General features: G+C 53.7%; 1 protein-coding gene across 1 annotated transcript; it reads right to left on the bottom strand.

The window, feature by feature from the left end:
- Positions 1-2763: 2763 nt before the first annotated feature.
- On the bottom strand, positions 2764-5284 carry LOC148481862 (uncharacterized). Its single transcript, XM_088452914.1, has 3 exons — positions 5101-5284; positions 4328-4422; positions 2764-4042 (listed from the first exon to the last, which is right to left on the bottom strand). The coding sequence occupies exons 1-3, from the start codon at positions 5254-5256 to the stop codon at positions 3940-3942; spliced, it is 354 nt and encodes a 117-aa protein (XP_088309040.1). The 5' UTR covers positions 5257-5284; the 3' UTR covers positions 2764-3939.
- Between the last annotated feature and the right edge of the window lie 10469 nt (positions 5285-15753).

The following is a 15753-nucleotide window of genomic DNA, read 5'->3' as shown; positions in this document are numbered from 1 at the left end:
TTCCCTGGCTGATCTGATTATCGCTCAGGCCCATACACAACAGGCGTTTCCCTGGCTGATCTGAATGATTATCACTCAGGCCCGTACACAACAGGCGTTTCCCTGGCTGATCTGATTATCGCTCAGGCCCGTACACAACAGGCGTTTCCCTGGCTGATCTGAATGATTATCACTCAGGCCCGTACACAACAGGCGTTTCCCTGGCTGATCTGATTATCGCTCAGGCCCATACACAACAGGCGTTTCCCTGGCTGATCTGAATGATGATCGCTCAGGCCCATACACAACAGGCATTTCCCTGGCTGATCTGATTATCGCTCAGGCCCAGACACAACAGGCGTTTCCCTGGCTGATCTGATTATCGCTCAGGCCCATACACAACAGGCGTTTCCCTGGCTGATCTGAATGATTATCGCTCAGGCCCCATACACAACAGGCGTTTCCCTGGCTGATCTGAATGATGATCGCTCAGGCCCATACACAACAGGCGTTTCCCTGGCTGATCTGAATGATTATCGCTCAGGCCCATACACAACAGGCGTTTCCCTGGCTGATCTGATTATTGCTCAGGCCCGTACACAACAGGCGTTTCCCTGGCTGATCTGATTATCGCTCAGGCCCATACACAACAGGCGTTTCCCTGGCTGATCTGAATGATTATCGCTCAGGCCCGTACACAACAGGCGTTTCCCTGGCTGATCTGATTATCGCTCAGGCCCATACACAACAGGCGTTTCCCTGGCTGATCTGATTATCGCTCAGGCCCGTACACAACAGGCGTTTCCCTGGCTGATCTGAATGATGATCGCTCAGGCCCATACACAACAGGCGTTTCCCTGGCTGATCTGAATGATTATCGCTCAGGCCCATACACAACAGGCGTTTCCCTGGCTGATCTGATTATCGCTCAGGCCTGTACACAACAGGCGTTTCCCTGGCTGATTGATTATCGCTCAGGCCCATACACAACAGGCGTTTCCCTGGCTGATCTGAATGATTATCGCTCAGGCCCGTACACAACAGGCGTTTCCCTGGCTGATCTGATTATCGCTCAGGCCCAGACACAACAGGCGTTTCCCTGGCTGATCTGATTATCGCTCAGGCCCAGACACAACAGGCGTTTTCCTGGCTGATCTGAATGATGATCGCTCAGGCCCATACACAACAGGCGTTTCCCTGGCTGATCTGAATGATTATCGCTCAGGCCCATACACAACAGGCGTTTCCCTGGCTGATCGGATTATCGCTCAGGCCCGTACACAACAGGCGTTTCCCTGGCTGATCTGATTATCGCTCAGGCCCATACACAACAGGCGTTTCCCTGGCTGATCTGAATGATTATCACTCAGGCCCGTACACAACAGGCGTTTCCCTGGCTGATCTGATTATCGCTCAGGCCCGTACACAACAGGCGTTTCCCTGGCTGATCTGAATGATTATCACTCAGGCCCGTACACAACAGGCGTTTCCCTGGCTGATCTGATTATCGCTCAGGCCCATACACAACAGGCGTTTCCCTGGCTGATCTGAATGATGATCGCTCAGGCCCATACACAACAGGCATTTCCCTGGCTGATCTGAATGATGATCGCTCAGGCCCGTACACAACAGGCGTTTCCCTGGCTGATCTGATTATCGCTCAGGCCCGTACACAACAGGCGTTTCCCTGGCTGATCTGAATGATTATCGCTCAGGCCCATACACAACAGGCGTTTCCCTGGCTGATCTGATTATCGCTCAGGCCCAGACACAACAGGCGTTTCCCTGGCTGATCTGATTATCGCTCAGGCCCATACACAACAGGCGTTTCCCTGGCTGATCTGAATGATTATCGCTCAGGCCCCATACACAACAGGCGTTTCCCTGGCTGATCTGAATGATGATCGCTCAGGCCCATACACAACAGGCGTTTCCCTGGCTGATCTGAATGATTATCGCTCAGGCCCATACACAACAGGCGTTTCCCTGGCTGATCTGATTATCGCTCAGGCCCGTACACAACAGGCGTTTCCCTGGCTGATCTGATTATCGCTCAGGCCCATACACAACAGGCGTTTCCCTGGCTGATCTGAATGATTATCGCTCAGGCCCGTACACAACAGGCGTTTCCCTGGCTGATCTGATTATCGCTCAGGCCCAGACACAACAGGAGTTTCCCTGGCTGATCTGATTATCGCTCAGGCCCGTACACAACAGGCGTTTCCCTGGCTGATCTGAATGATGATCGCTCAGGCCCATACACAACAGGCGTTTCCCTGGCTGATCTGAATGATTATCGCTCAGGCCCGTACACAACAGGCGTTTCCCTGGCTGATCTGATTATCGCTCAGGCCCATACATTACAGGCGTTTCCCTGGCTGATCTGATTATCGCTCAGGCCCATACACAACAGGCGTTTCCCTGGCTGATCTGATCATCGCTCAGTGAATGGGTTGTATATAACAGCTCAGAGCCCAGACATCGCCTGATCTGAGAAGGTTGTTTATTCCATCAGCATCTGTGAGCAAGAAGCTCGGTAACCACCGGACGTCCCTTCTTCCGAGGGGCTTTTAAACCGCGCTGATACATGAGCATCTTTATCTCCGCACAATACGCAGAGCATCTCCCTGTGTATTGTGCATAAGAGATGGAGTAACCTAACGTGCATGGGAGACTGAGCCACCGGCCCGTTATGTGAGAGCACGCATAGCGCAGGCGATTACACGGTCACATGATCATTATAGGGCACCATAGGGTCGATAGTACCTGACATAAAACATATGCGACAACAGAACGTAGTCGGTCATTTGCGTTTCCCTCGCGCGCTGCTTGTGAGCCAAAACAATAATATCAGAAATGATTGTGCGCAATTCATTTTATTTAGAAAAAAGGAGAAAAATAAGCAGCATTCCCTCTAATTCACATTATAAAACCATCAGATCATTATCAGCCCACCCACCACATCCCCTTCCTCACTATCAGCAACTAGTCTGAGCAGCAGAGGCCACAGGGACCGACAGTAAAGGAGATTTTCCCCCCACCTAAAAGACGCGGTCTGATCTACGGAGAGCTGCCAGGGGGCACCTGGCCGTGGAGAAGCGGGCACTGACGCAGGAGAGCGACCCAGGACCGGGCATTAGCTAAGCAGCACATACAGGTCAGGTAACGTATAGTAAGACTATGTATGCAGAGTATTCTACAGTGACCGGCGTCACCTGTGAGGGGCACAGAATCCATCACTATTGCTCTTTACAGCCGTTTCCACGGACACAGACAGTTCTAGTGCACTAATGGCGTCAATGACAGGACACAGACAATTCTAGTGCACTAATGGCGGCAATGACAGGACACAGACAATTCTAGTGCACTAATGGCGGTAATGACAGGACACAGACAGTTCTGGTGCACTAATGGCGGTAATAACAGGACACAGACAGTTCTGGTGCACTAATGGCGGCAATGACAGGACACAGACAATTCTAGTGCACTAATGGCGGTAATGACAGGACACAGACAGTTCTAGTGCACTAATGGCGGTAATGACAGGACACAGACAGTTCTAGTGCACTAATGGCGGCAATGACAGGACACAGACAGTTCTAGTGGACTAATGGCGGTAATGACAGGACACAGACAGTTCTGGTGCACTAATGGCGGCAATGACAGGACACACCGCGGCTGACAGCACGTCAGGAACTAATGAAACTTTCTGGAACCAGCCAGCGATCAGGGCAGACACCCCGACATCACAGCGCCCTGTGCGGGGAATGAATGAATGGGCGCAGATGTACAGTATTAGGTAACATCAGAGTGGTACACAGAATCCGCAAACACGGGTCTAGAGTGCGACTGAGGCCCTCGCCTCCAGCGACATTTCCAGCAGCCATCTACGGTCTCTGAGAAAATCCCGATTTTGCAGCATTGATTCCTTCCCGATTGATAGAGGCGATGGTCCTAAATTCAGTATTTGCCCATGACCGTGGCGAGAAGCGCCATACGTACGTACATCCCATTCTCAGCCTGGCGGAAGTACGCTGCACGGGGGTCGGAGTCTACTTCAAAGCTGGAAGAGAGACAAAGGACAAATAACCATCAAATACCGGGTCAGCGGGGTGAGGGTCAGCGGGGTGAGAACGAGGGTTGCCAGGATCGGCGGATTAAGGACAACTGGTGAAGGTGTCAGAGGGGTAATAATGGCTGATAATTATATAAGGCGGTATAAGGCGAGGGGTCATGTTGAGCAGAGGCGCTCGTGTTACAAACTCTGAGTCCCTACAGACCCCACCAAGGGTGCAGTATACAAAGTAGTCTGATTACACCCCGTACTGGGCACCAGCCAGTCCCTCACCTGATCTCATTCACCCGTGGCATCGGATGCATAACCACCATCTTCTTCTTGGCCCTGGTCATGATGTGAGGGGAGAGGATAAACTGCCCAAAACACTGAATACAAGCAAAGAAACCGGTGTCAGAAAGAACCTTCCCCCAGCCCGCCACACCCCTCCCCCCAGCCCACCACACCCCTCCCCCCAGCCCGCCACACCCCTCCAGCACACTCCTCCCCCCAGCCCGGCACACCCCTCCCCGCAGCCCGCCACACCCCTCCAGCACACTCCTCCCCCCAGCCCGGAACACTCCTTCCCCCAGCCCGGCACACCCCTCCAGCACACCCCTCCCCCCAGCCCGGCACACCCCTCCCCCCAGCCCGGCACACCCCTCCAGCACACTCCTCCCCCCAGCCCGGCACACCCCTCCCCGCAGCCCGCCACACCCCTCCAGCACACTCCTCCCCCCAGCCCGGAACACTCCTTCCCCCAGCCCGGCACACCCCTCCAGCACACCCCTCCCCCCAGCCCGGCACACCCCTCCCCCCAGCCCGGCACACCCCTCCAGCACACTCCTCCCCCCAGCCCGGAACACTCCTTCCCCCAGCCCGGCACACCCCTCCAGCACACCCCCTCCCCCCAGCCCGGCACACCCCTCCAGCACACTCCTCCCCCCAGCCCGGCACACCCCTCCAGCACACCCCTCCCCCCAGCCCGGCACACTCCTCCCCCCCCAGCCCAGCACACTCCGTTCCGCCCCAGCACTCCCCCTTCCCCCCCAGCTACTAATCCTCACATGGTCATACTCCTCCTTGCTGGCAAACCGCTCCTTCTGTATCCGCGTCATATACAGGACGTCCGTGTCTGGCAGCGCCTCCTCAATGCTCCGAAATTCCTCCTGAGTACGGGAGACAACAAAGGTCTGTATGTTCCAAAAGCAGCATCTCGCCATCCTTTACACAGCCCAGCCAGGATGCCAAGGTGTGCCCACCCTCTTCACCAGAGGAAACCAAGGTGTGCCCACCCCCACCCTCTTCACCCCAGAAACCAAGGTGTGCCCACCCTCTTCACCAGAGGAAACCAAGGTGTGCCCACCCTCTTCACCAGAGGAAACCAAGGTGTGCCCACCACCACCCTCTTCACCCCAGAAATCAAGGAGTGCCCACCCCCACCCTCTTCACCAGAGGAAACCAAGGTGTGCCCACCACCACCCTCTTCACCCCAGAAATCAAGGAGTGCCCACCCCCACCCTCTTCACCCCAGAAACCAAGGTGTGCCCACCCTCTTCACCAGAGGAAACCAAGGTGTGCCCACAACCACCCTCTTCACCCCAGAAATCAAGGTGTGCCCACCACCACCCTCTTCACCAGAGGAAACCAAGGTGTGCCCACCACCACCCTCTTCACCAGAGGAAACCAAGGTGTGCCCACCCCCACCCTCTTCACCAAAGGAAACCAAGGTGTGCCCACCCTCTTCACCCCAGAAACCAAGGTGTGCCCACCCTCTTCACTAGAGGAAACCAAGGTGTGCCCATGTGCAATTGGTAGATGGACAGTTGCTGCCACAGAGAGAGGGGGGAGATGATGGCACAGGCTGGCGTCCCTTTGCCCATGCTATCTCCACGACTGCCGACATCGGGCTGCTCCATTATTTCCCCTCTCTCTGTCCATCATGTACATACCGGGGGCAATCAGACTCCAGCAGTCATTCATCTCACACTTTACTATACAGTGTCCACAGCTACAACCATATACCCGTCCTCTACAGCCCCACCCCCCCCAAACAACCACCTTTACATAGCACGCCCACCTACAGTACCACCTCAGGTGCGCTATATTATGTCCCTATTTATCCCCAGCATCTCCTGGCCTCTCCTATCTCTTCCCTGGCCCTTCCCCATGAGGCCATGGCCCTCTCTCAGGTGCACTATATTATGTCCCTATTTATCCCCAGCATCTCCTGGCCTCCCCTATCTCTTCCCTGGCCCTTCCCCATGAAGCCATGGGCCCTCATTCAGAGCCGTATGCTCTGAGCAGAGCGCACGCTCTGAATGAGGGCCGGCCTCTATGAAAATGGAGCGTCCTTCTGGACACTCGTATAGCTGTGGGTCACCACCCACAGGCTATACGAGCGTGCATTTTGATGGCCGCGATGGTCGAGACCATCGCGACCATCGAAATTGCGAGCCGGAGACCATGGTCCTCTCTCAGGTGCACTATATTATGTCCCTATTTATCCCCAGCATCTCCTGGCCTCCCTTATCTCTTCCCTGCCCATTCCCCATGAGGTCATATCCCTCTCTCAGGTGCAGTATATTATGTCCCTATTTATCCCCAGCATCTCCTGGCCTCCCCTATCTCTTCCCTGGCCTTTCCCCATGAGGCCATGGCCCTCTCTCAGGTGCACTATATTATGTCCCTATTTATCCCCAGCATCTTCTGGCCTCCACCATCTCTTCCCTGGCCCTTCCCCATGAGGCCATGGCCCTCTCTCAGGTGCACTATATTATGTCCCTATTTATCCCCAGCATCTCCTGGCCTCTCCTATCTCTTCCCTGGCCCTTCCCCAAGAGGCCATGGCCCTCTCTCAGGTGCACTATATTATGTCCCTATTTATCCCCAGCATCTCCTGGCCTCCCCTATCTCTTCCCTGACCCTTCCCCCCCTCTCTCAGGTGCACTATATTATGTCCCTATTTATCCCCAGCATCTCCTGGCCTCTCCTATCTCTTCCCTGGCCCTTCCCCATGAGGCCATGGCCCTCTCTCAGGTGCACTATATTATGTCCCAATTTATCCCCAGCATCTCCTGGCCTCCCCTATCTCTTCCCTGACCCTTCTCTCATGGAATGTGAACGGCTGGCAGACCATTAGCTGCAAATATCTTGATCAGGGAGCAGCTCCAATAGCTGAATGAAGAACACAGTAACGCGTTTCGGCTACTGCTGTAGCCTTTTTCAAGCTTGACCGGATACCTGTCTGCTGACCACACTGTGGTATCAGAGTACAGGTGCCCAAACGCTATCACTGCCAGGTGGAGGTCCCGGTGGACGTCAGCACACAGACGGAGATTGGCAACAACCTTAACAACACAGTGCGCTGCAGCGCGTCCACCTCTGCCGGATGCTAACTCCCTGGCCGGCCGTGCTGATCCACGCTGAGCCACACTAGGTCCTGTGTCTCTACTACCCAGGGATCGTGTCAGTATCCTCCACAGGTTACCTATGGCTCCCAGAGCTGTAACTAGACTTTTTGGTGCCCTGTGCCAGAAAGAGCATTGGCGACCCCCTCATTTTTCAAAGCGAAATGATGCACCCAAAAAAGGGCCATGGCTTCATGGGGAAGGGTCAGGGAAGAGATAGGGGAGGCCAGGAGATGCTGGGGATAAATAGGGATATAATATAGTGCACCTGAGAGAGGGCCATGGCCTCATGGGGAAGGGTCAGGGAAGAGATAGGGGAGGCCAGGAGATGCTGGGGATAAATAGGGACATAATATAGTGCACCTGAGAGAGGGCCATGGCCTCATGGGGAAGGGCCAGGGAAGAGATAGGAGAGGCCAGGAGATGCTGGGGATAAATAGGGACATAATATAGTGCACCTGAGAGAGGGCCATGGCCTCATGGGGAAGGGCCAGGGAAGAGATAGGGGAGGCCAGGAGATGCTGGGGATAAATAGGGACATAATATAGTGCACCTGAGAGAGGGCCATGGACTCATGGGGAAGGGCCAGGGAAGAGATAGGGGAGGCCAGGAGATACTGGGGATAAATAGGGACATAATATAGTGCACCTGAGAGAGAATGGGCAGGGAAGAGATAGGGGAGGCCAGGAGATGCTGGGGATAAATAGGGACATAATATAGTGCACCTGAGGGAGGGCCATGGCCTCATGGGGAAGGGCCAGGGAAGAGATAGGGGAGGCCAGGAGATGCTGGGGATAAATAGGGACATACTATAGCGCACCTGAGAGAGGGCCATGGCCTCATGGGGAAGAGCCAGGGAAGAGATAGGGGAGGCCAGGAGATGCTGGGGATAAATAGGGACATACTATAGTGCACCTGAGAGAGGGCCATGGACTCATGGGGAAGGGTCAGGGAAGAGATAGGGGAGGCCAGGAGATGCTGGGGACAAATAGGGACATACTATAGTGCACCTGAGAGGGCCATGGCCTCATGGGGAAGGGCCAGGGAAGAGATAGGGGAGGCCAGGAGATGCTGGGGATAAATAGGGACATAATATAGTGCACCTGAGAGAGGGCCATGGCCTCATGGGGAAGGGTCAGGGAAGAGATAGGGGAGGCCAGGAGATGCTGGGGATAAATAGGGACATAATATAGTGCACCTGAGAGAGGGCCATGGCCTCATGGGGAAGGGTCAGGGAAGAAATAGGGGAGGCCAGGAGATGCTGGGGATAAATAGGGACATAATATACTGCACCTGAGGGAGGGCCATGGCATCATGGGGAAGGGCCAGGGAAGAGATAGGGGAGGCCAGGAGATGCTGGGGATAAATAGGGACATAATATAGTGCACCTGAGAGAGGGCCATGACCTCATGGGGAATGGGCAGGGAAGAGATAGGGGAGGCCAGGAGATGCTGGGGATAATAGGGACATAATATAGTGCACCTGAGGGTGGGCCATGGCCTCATGGGGAAGGGCCAGGGAAGAGATAGGGATAAATAGGGACATAATATAGTGCACCTGAGAGAGGGCCATGGCCTCATGGGGAAGGGCCAGGGAAGAGATAGGAGAGGCCAGGAGATGCTGGGGATAAATAGGGACATAATATAGTGCACCTGAGAGAGGGCCATGGCCTCATGGGGAAGGGCCAGGGAAGAGATAGGGGAGGCCAGGAGATGCTGGGGATAAATAGGGACATATTATAGTGCACCTGAGAGAGGGCCATGGCCTCATGGGGAAGGGCCAGGGAAGAGATAGGGGAGGCCAGGAGATGCTGGGGATAAATAGGGACATAATATAGTGCACCTGAGAGAGGGCCATGGCCTCATGGGGAAGGGCCAGGGAAGAGATAGGAGAGGCCGGGAGATGCTGGGGATAAATAGGGACATAATATAGTGCACCTGAGAGAGGGCCATTGCCTCATGGGGAAGGGTCAGGGAAGAGATAGGGGAGGCCAGGAGATGCTGGGGATAAATAGGGATATAATATAGTGCACCTGAGAGAGGGCCATGGCCTCATGGGGAAGGGTCAGGGAAGAGATAGGGGAGGCCAGGAGATGCTGGGGATAAATAGGGACATAATATAGTGCACCTGAGAGAGGGCCATGGCCTCACGGGGAAGGGCCAGGGATGAGATAGGAGAGGCCAGGAGATGCTGGGGATAAATAGGGACATAATATAGTGCACCTGAGAGAGGGCCATGGCTCATGGGGAAGGGCCAGGGAAGAGATAGGGGAGGCCAGGAGATGCTGGGGATAAATAGGGACATAATATAGTGCACATGAGAGAGGGCCATGGCCTCATGGGGAAGGGTCAGGGAAGAGATAGGGGAGGCCAGGAGATGCTGGGGATAAATAGGGACATAATATAGTGCACCTGAGAGAGGGCCATGGCCTCATGGGGAAGGGCCAGGGAAGAGATAGGAGAGGCCAGGAGATGCTGGGGATAAATAGGGACATAATATAGTGCACCTGAGAGAGGGCCATGGCCTCATGGGGAAGGGCCAGGGAGATAAATAGGGACATAATATAGTGCACCTGAGAGAGGGCCAAGGCCTCATGGGGAAGGGCCAGGGAAGAGATAGGAGAGGCCAGGAGATGCTGGGGATAAATAGGGACATAATATAGTGCACCTGAGAGAGGGGGGGAAGGGTCAGGGAAGAGATAGGGGAGGCCAGGAGATGCTGGGGATAAATAGGGACATAATATAGTGCACCTGAGAGAGGGCCATGGCCTCATGGGGAAGGGTAAGGGAAGAGATAGGGGAGGCCAGGAGATGCTGGGGATAAATAGGGACATAATATAGTGCACCTGAGAGAGGGCCATGGCCTCATGGGGAAGGGCCAGGGAAGAGATAGGAGAGGCCAGGAGATGCTGGGGATAAATAGGGACATAATATAATGCACCTGAGAGAGGAGGGGAAGGGTCAGGGAAGAGATAGGGGAGGCCAGGAGATGCTGGGGATAAATAGGGACATAATATAGTGCACCTGAGAGAGGGCCATGGCCTCATGGGGAAGGGCCAGGGAAGAGATAGGAGAGGCCAGGAGATGCTGGGGATAAATAGGGACATAATATAGTGCACCTGAGAGAGGGCCATGGCCTCATGGGGAATGGGCAGGGAAGAGATAGGGGAGGCCAGGAGATGCTGGGGATAAATCGGGACATAATATAGTGCACCTGAGGGAGGGCCATGGCCTCATGGGGAAGGGCCAGAGAAGAGATAGGGGAGGCCAGGAGATGCTGGGGATAAATAGGGACATAATATAGTGCACCTGAGAGAGGGCCATGGCTTCATGGGGAAGGGCCAGGGAAGAAATAGGGGAGGCCAGGAGATGCTGGGGATAAATAGGGACATACTATAGTGCACCTGAGAGAGGGCCATGGCCTCATGGGGAAGAGCCAGGGAAGAGATAGGGGAGGCCAGGAGATGCTGGGGATAAATAGGGACATACTATAGTGCACCTGAGAGAGGGCCATGGACTCATGGGGAAGGGTCAGGGAAGAGATAGGGGAGGCCAGGAGATGCTGGGGATAAATAGGGACATAATATAGTGCACCTGAGAGAGGGCCATGGCCTCATGGGGAAGGGTCAGGGAAGAGATAGGGGAGGCCAGGAGATGCTGGGGATAAATAGGGACATAATATAGTGCACCTGAGAGAGGGCCATGGCCTCATGGGGAAGGGTCAGGGAAGAGATAGGAGAGGCCAGGAGACGCTGGGGATAAATAGGGACATAATATAGTGCACCTGAGAGAGGGCCATGGCCTCATGGGGAAGGTTCAGGGAAGAGATAGGAGAGGCCAGGAGATGCTGGGGATAAATAGGACATAATATAGTGCACCTGAGAGAGGGCCATGGCCTCATGGGGAAGGGCCAGGGAAGAGATAGGGGAGGCCAGGAGATGCTGGGGATGAAATATGAGGAAGCTACAAGCAAGAATGATAATAAACAGAAATGTGACAGGCCCAAACAGGGCCCCCTGACCTGTGGTGCCCTGTGCGATGGCACCTGCCGCACTACCCTAGCTACGGCCCTGATGGCTCCTATCATCATATAAACTCTCAGGTGCTCATGTTTGTGTCTCGCAACACATTTCAGGAATCTACAATTATTTCCTGATACAGACTGACCCGTGGTTCATGCTCATAATTTGGTGGGGATAATCCACGGTATCTGGGACTTTGCTACACGTGTTGGACATAATATCATAGAGGCCTTTGTGTTCATTGATGGGGAGAGCTACCATTAGCTAGATTGTGCCATTGTTATCATTACACATGCATTGCTAAGTACACCTGTAATAGGCTGCTTAGCTGCAATATTCAGCATTGCTCCTGGCACAGACCTTTTTTTTATATTCATTATATTTTCAATCAATTAATGAGGGATTGAGATACTAATATCGGAGCCTGATCATCTCCTATATCTGTACTCATATTCATATTTATCCTTTATTCTTTACATCCTATATAGCTTTCTCAGCTGAATTTATGTGATTGTGTGTTTTTATATGTAATTCTTTGTGTCTTATTTTGATTTTAATATCTTCTCTATAGATAATAAATTGAGTTTAATATACCAAGGTGTTACTCCGATGTTTCCACTTAATTATCAGAGCGCAGTGTACTCTTCATATTGTCTTTGTCAGTGAGGTTGGCAATCACCTCTAATTTCTCCTGCTTCACTGATAATTCACTCTATGGCTTAATAGCGCTCAGGCTTCTTTCTGTGTGTTCACAAAGTCCAGAGGGACCCAGAGGTCCACAGGGGCACAAAATGGGGCCACAGACTAAATGCTCAGTGGTTGTAGTGCAGCCACCACTGGGACCCATAGACAACAGGCGTTTCCCTGGCTGATCTGAATGATTATCGCTCAGGCCCGTACACAACAGGCGTTTCCCTGGCTGATCTGAATGATTATCGCTCAGGCCCATACACAACAGGCGTTTCCCTGGCTGATCTGAATGATTATCGCTCAGGCCCATACACAACAGGCATTTCCCTGGCTGATCTGAATGATTATCGCTCAGGCCCGTACACAACAGGCGTTTCCCTGGCTGATCTGAATGATTATCACTCAGGCCCATACACAACAGGCGTTTCCCTGGCTGATCTGAATGATTATCACTCAGGCCCGTACACAACAGGCGTTTCCCTGGCTGATCTGATTATCGCTCAGGCCCGTACACAACAGGCGTTTCCCTGGCTGATCTGAATGATTATCGCTCAGGCCCGTACACAACAGGCGTTTCCCTGGCTGATCTGATTATCGCTCAGGCCCAGACACAACAGGCGTTTCCCTGGCTGATCTGATTATCGCTCAGGCCCATACACAACAGGCGTTTCCCTGGCTGATCTGAATGATGATCGCTCAGGCCCGTACACAACAGGCGTTTCCCTGGCTGATCTGAATGATGATCGCTCAGGCCCGTACACAACAGGCGTTTCCCTGGCTGATCTGAATGATGATCGCTCAGGCCCGTACACAACAGGCGTTTCCCTGGCTGATATGAATGATCATCGCTCAGGCCCGTACACAACAGGCGTTTCCCTGGCTGATCTGATTATCGCTCAGGCCCGTACACAACAGGCGTTTGCCTGGCTGATATGAATGATTATCACTCAGGCCCGTACACAACAGGCGTTTCCCTGGCTGATCTGATTATCGCTCAGGCCCAGACACAACAGGCGTTTCCCTGGCTGATCTGAATGATTATCGCTCAGGCCCATACACAACAGGCGTTTCCCTGGCTGATCTGATTATCGCTCAGGCCCAGACACAACAGGCGTTTCCCTGGCTGATCTGATTATCGCTCAGGCCCGTACACAACAGGCGTTTCCCTGGCTGATCTGATTATTGCTCAGGCCCGTACACAACAGGCGTTTCCCTGGCTGATCTGATTATCGCTCAGGCCCGTACACAACAGGCGTTTCCCTGGCTGATCTGATTATCGCTCAGGCCCGTACACAACAGGCGTTTCCCTGGCTGATCTGATTATCGCTCAGGCCCGTACACAACAGGCGTTTCCCTGGCTGATCTGAATGATTATCGCTCAGGCCCGTACACAACAGGCGTTTCCCTGGCTGATCTGATTATCGCTCAGGCCCAGACACAACAGGCGTTTCCCTGGCTGATCTGATTATCGCTCAGGCCCATACACAACAGGCGTTTCCCTGGCTGATCTGAATGATTATCACTCAGGCCCGTACACAACAGGCGTTTCCCTGGCTGATCTGAATGATGATCGCTCAGGCCCGTACACAACAGGCGTTTCCCTGGCTGATATGAATGATCATCGCTCAGGCCCGTACACAACAGGCGTTTCCCTGGCTGATCTGATTGATTATTGCTCAGGCCCATAGACATCAGGCGTTTCCCTGGCTGATCTGATTATCGCTCAGGCCCGTACACAACAGGCGTTTCCCTGGCTGATCTGATTATCGCTCAGGCCCGTACACAACAGGCGTTTCCCTGGCTGATCTGATTATCGCTCAGGCCCATACACAACAGGCGTTTCCCTGGCTGATCTGAATGATTATCGCTCAGGCCCGTACACAACAGGCGTTTCCCTGGCTGATCTGATTATCGCTCAGGCCCATACACAACAGGCGTTTCCCTGGCTGATCTGAATGATTATCGCTCAGGCCCGTACACAACAGGCGTTTCCCTGGCTGATCTGATTATCGCTCAGGCCCAGACACAACAGGCGTTTCCCTGGCTGATCTGATTATCGCTCAGGCCCATACACAACAGGCGTTTCCCTGGCTGATCTGAATGATTATCGCTCAGGCCCCATACACAACAGGCGTTTCCCTGGCTGATCTGAATGATGATCGCTCAGGCCCATACACAACAGGCGTTTCCCTGGCTGATCTGAATGATTATCGCTCAGGCCCATACACAACAGGCGTTTCCCTGGCTGATCTGATTATCGCTCAGGCCCGTACACAACAGGCGTTTCCCTGGCTGATCTGATTATCGCTCAGGCCCATACACAACAGGCGTTTCCCTGGCTGATCTGAATGATTATCACTCAGGCCCGTACACAACAGGCGTTTCCCTGGCTGATCTGATTATCGCTCAGGCCCAGACACAACAGGCGTTTCCCTGGCTGATCTGATTATAGCTCAGGCCCAGACACAACAGGCGTTTTCCTGGCTGATCTGAATGATGATCGCTCAGGCCCATACACAACAGGCGTTTCCCTGGCTGATCTGAATGATTATCGCTCAGGCCCATACACAACAGGCGTTTCCCTGGCTGATCGGATTATCGCTCAGGCCCGTACACAACAGGCGTTTCCCTGGCTGATCTGATTATCGCTCAGGCCCATACACAACAGGCGTTTCCCTGGCTGATCTGAATGATTATCACTCAGGCCCGTACACAACAGGCGTTTCCCTGGCTGATCTGATTATCGCTCAGGCCCGTACACAACAGGCGTTTCCCTGGCTGATCTGAATGATTATCACTCAGGCCCGTACACAACAGGCGTTTCCCTGGCTGATCTGATTATCGCTCAGGCCCATACACAACAGGCGTTTCCCTGGCTGATCTGAATGATGATCGCTCAGGCCCATACACAACAGGCATTTCCCTGGCTGATCTGATTATCGCTCAGGCCCAGACACAACAGGCGTTTCCCTGGCTGATCTGATTATCGCTCAGGCCCATACACAACAGGCGTTTCCCTGGCTGATCTGAATGATTATCGCTCAGGCCCCATACACAACAGGCGTTTCCCTGGCTGATCTGAATGATGATCGCTCAGGCCCATACACAACAGGCGTTTCCCTGGCTGATCTGAATGATTATCGCTCAGGCCCATACACAACAGGCGTTTCCCTGGCTGATCTGATTATTGCTCAGGCCCGTACACAACAGGCGTTTCCCTGGCTGATCTGATTATCGCTCAGGCCCATACACAACAGGCGTTTCCCTGGCTGATCTGAATGATTATCGCTCAGGCCCGTACACAACAGGCGTTTCCCTGGCTGATCTGATTATCGCTCAGGCCCAGACACAACAGGCGTTTCCCTGGCTGATCTGATTATCGCTCAGGCCCATACACAACAGGCGTTTCCCTGGCTGATCTGAATGATTATCACTCAGGCCCGTACACAACAGGCGTTTCCCTGGCTGATCTGATTATCGCTCAGGCCCGTACACAACAGGCGTTTCCCTGGCTGATCTGAATGATTATCACTCAGGCCCGTACACAACAGGCGTTTCCCTGGCTGATCTGATTATCGCTCAGGCCCATACACAACAGG

The sequence above is a fragment of the Taudactylus pleione genome, unplaced genomic scaffold (assembly GCF_031769625.1).
Source record: "Taudactylus pleione unplaced genomic scaffold, aTauple2 ptg000558l, whole genome shotgun sequence".
Lineage (NCBI taxonomy): Eukaryota > Metazoa > Chordata > Amphibia > Anura > Myobatrachidae > Taudactylus > Taudactylus pleione.
Note: the sequence above shows the minus strand (reverse complement) of the source record. Positions and strands in the feature narration are given on the sequence as shown.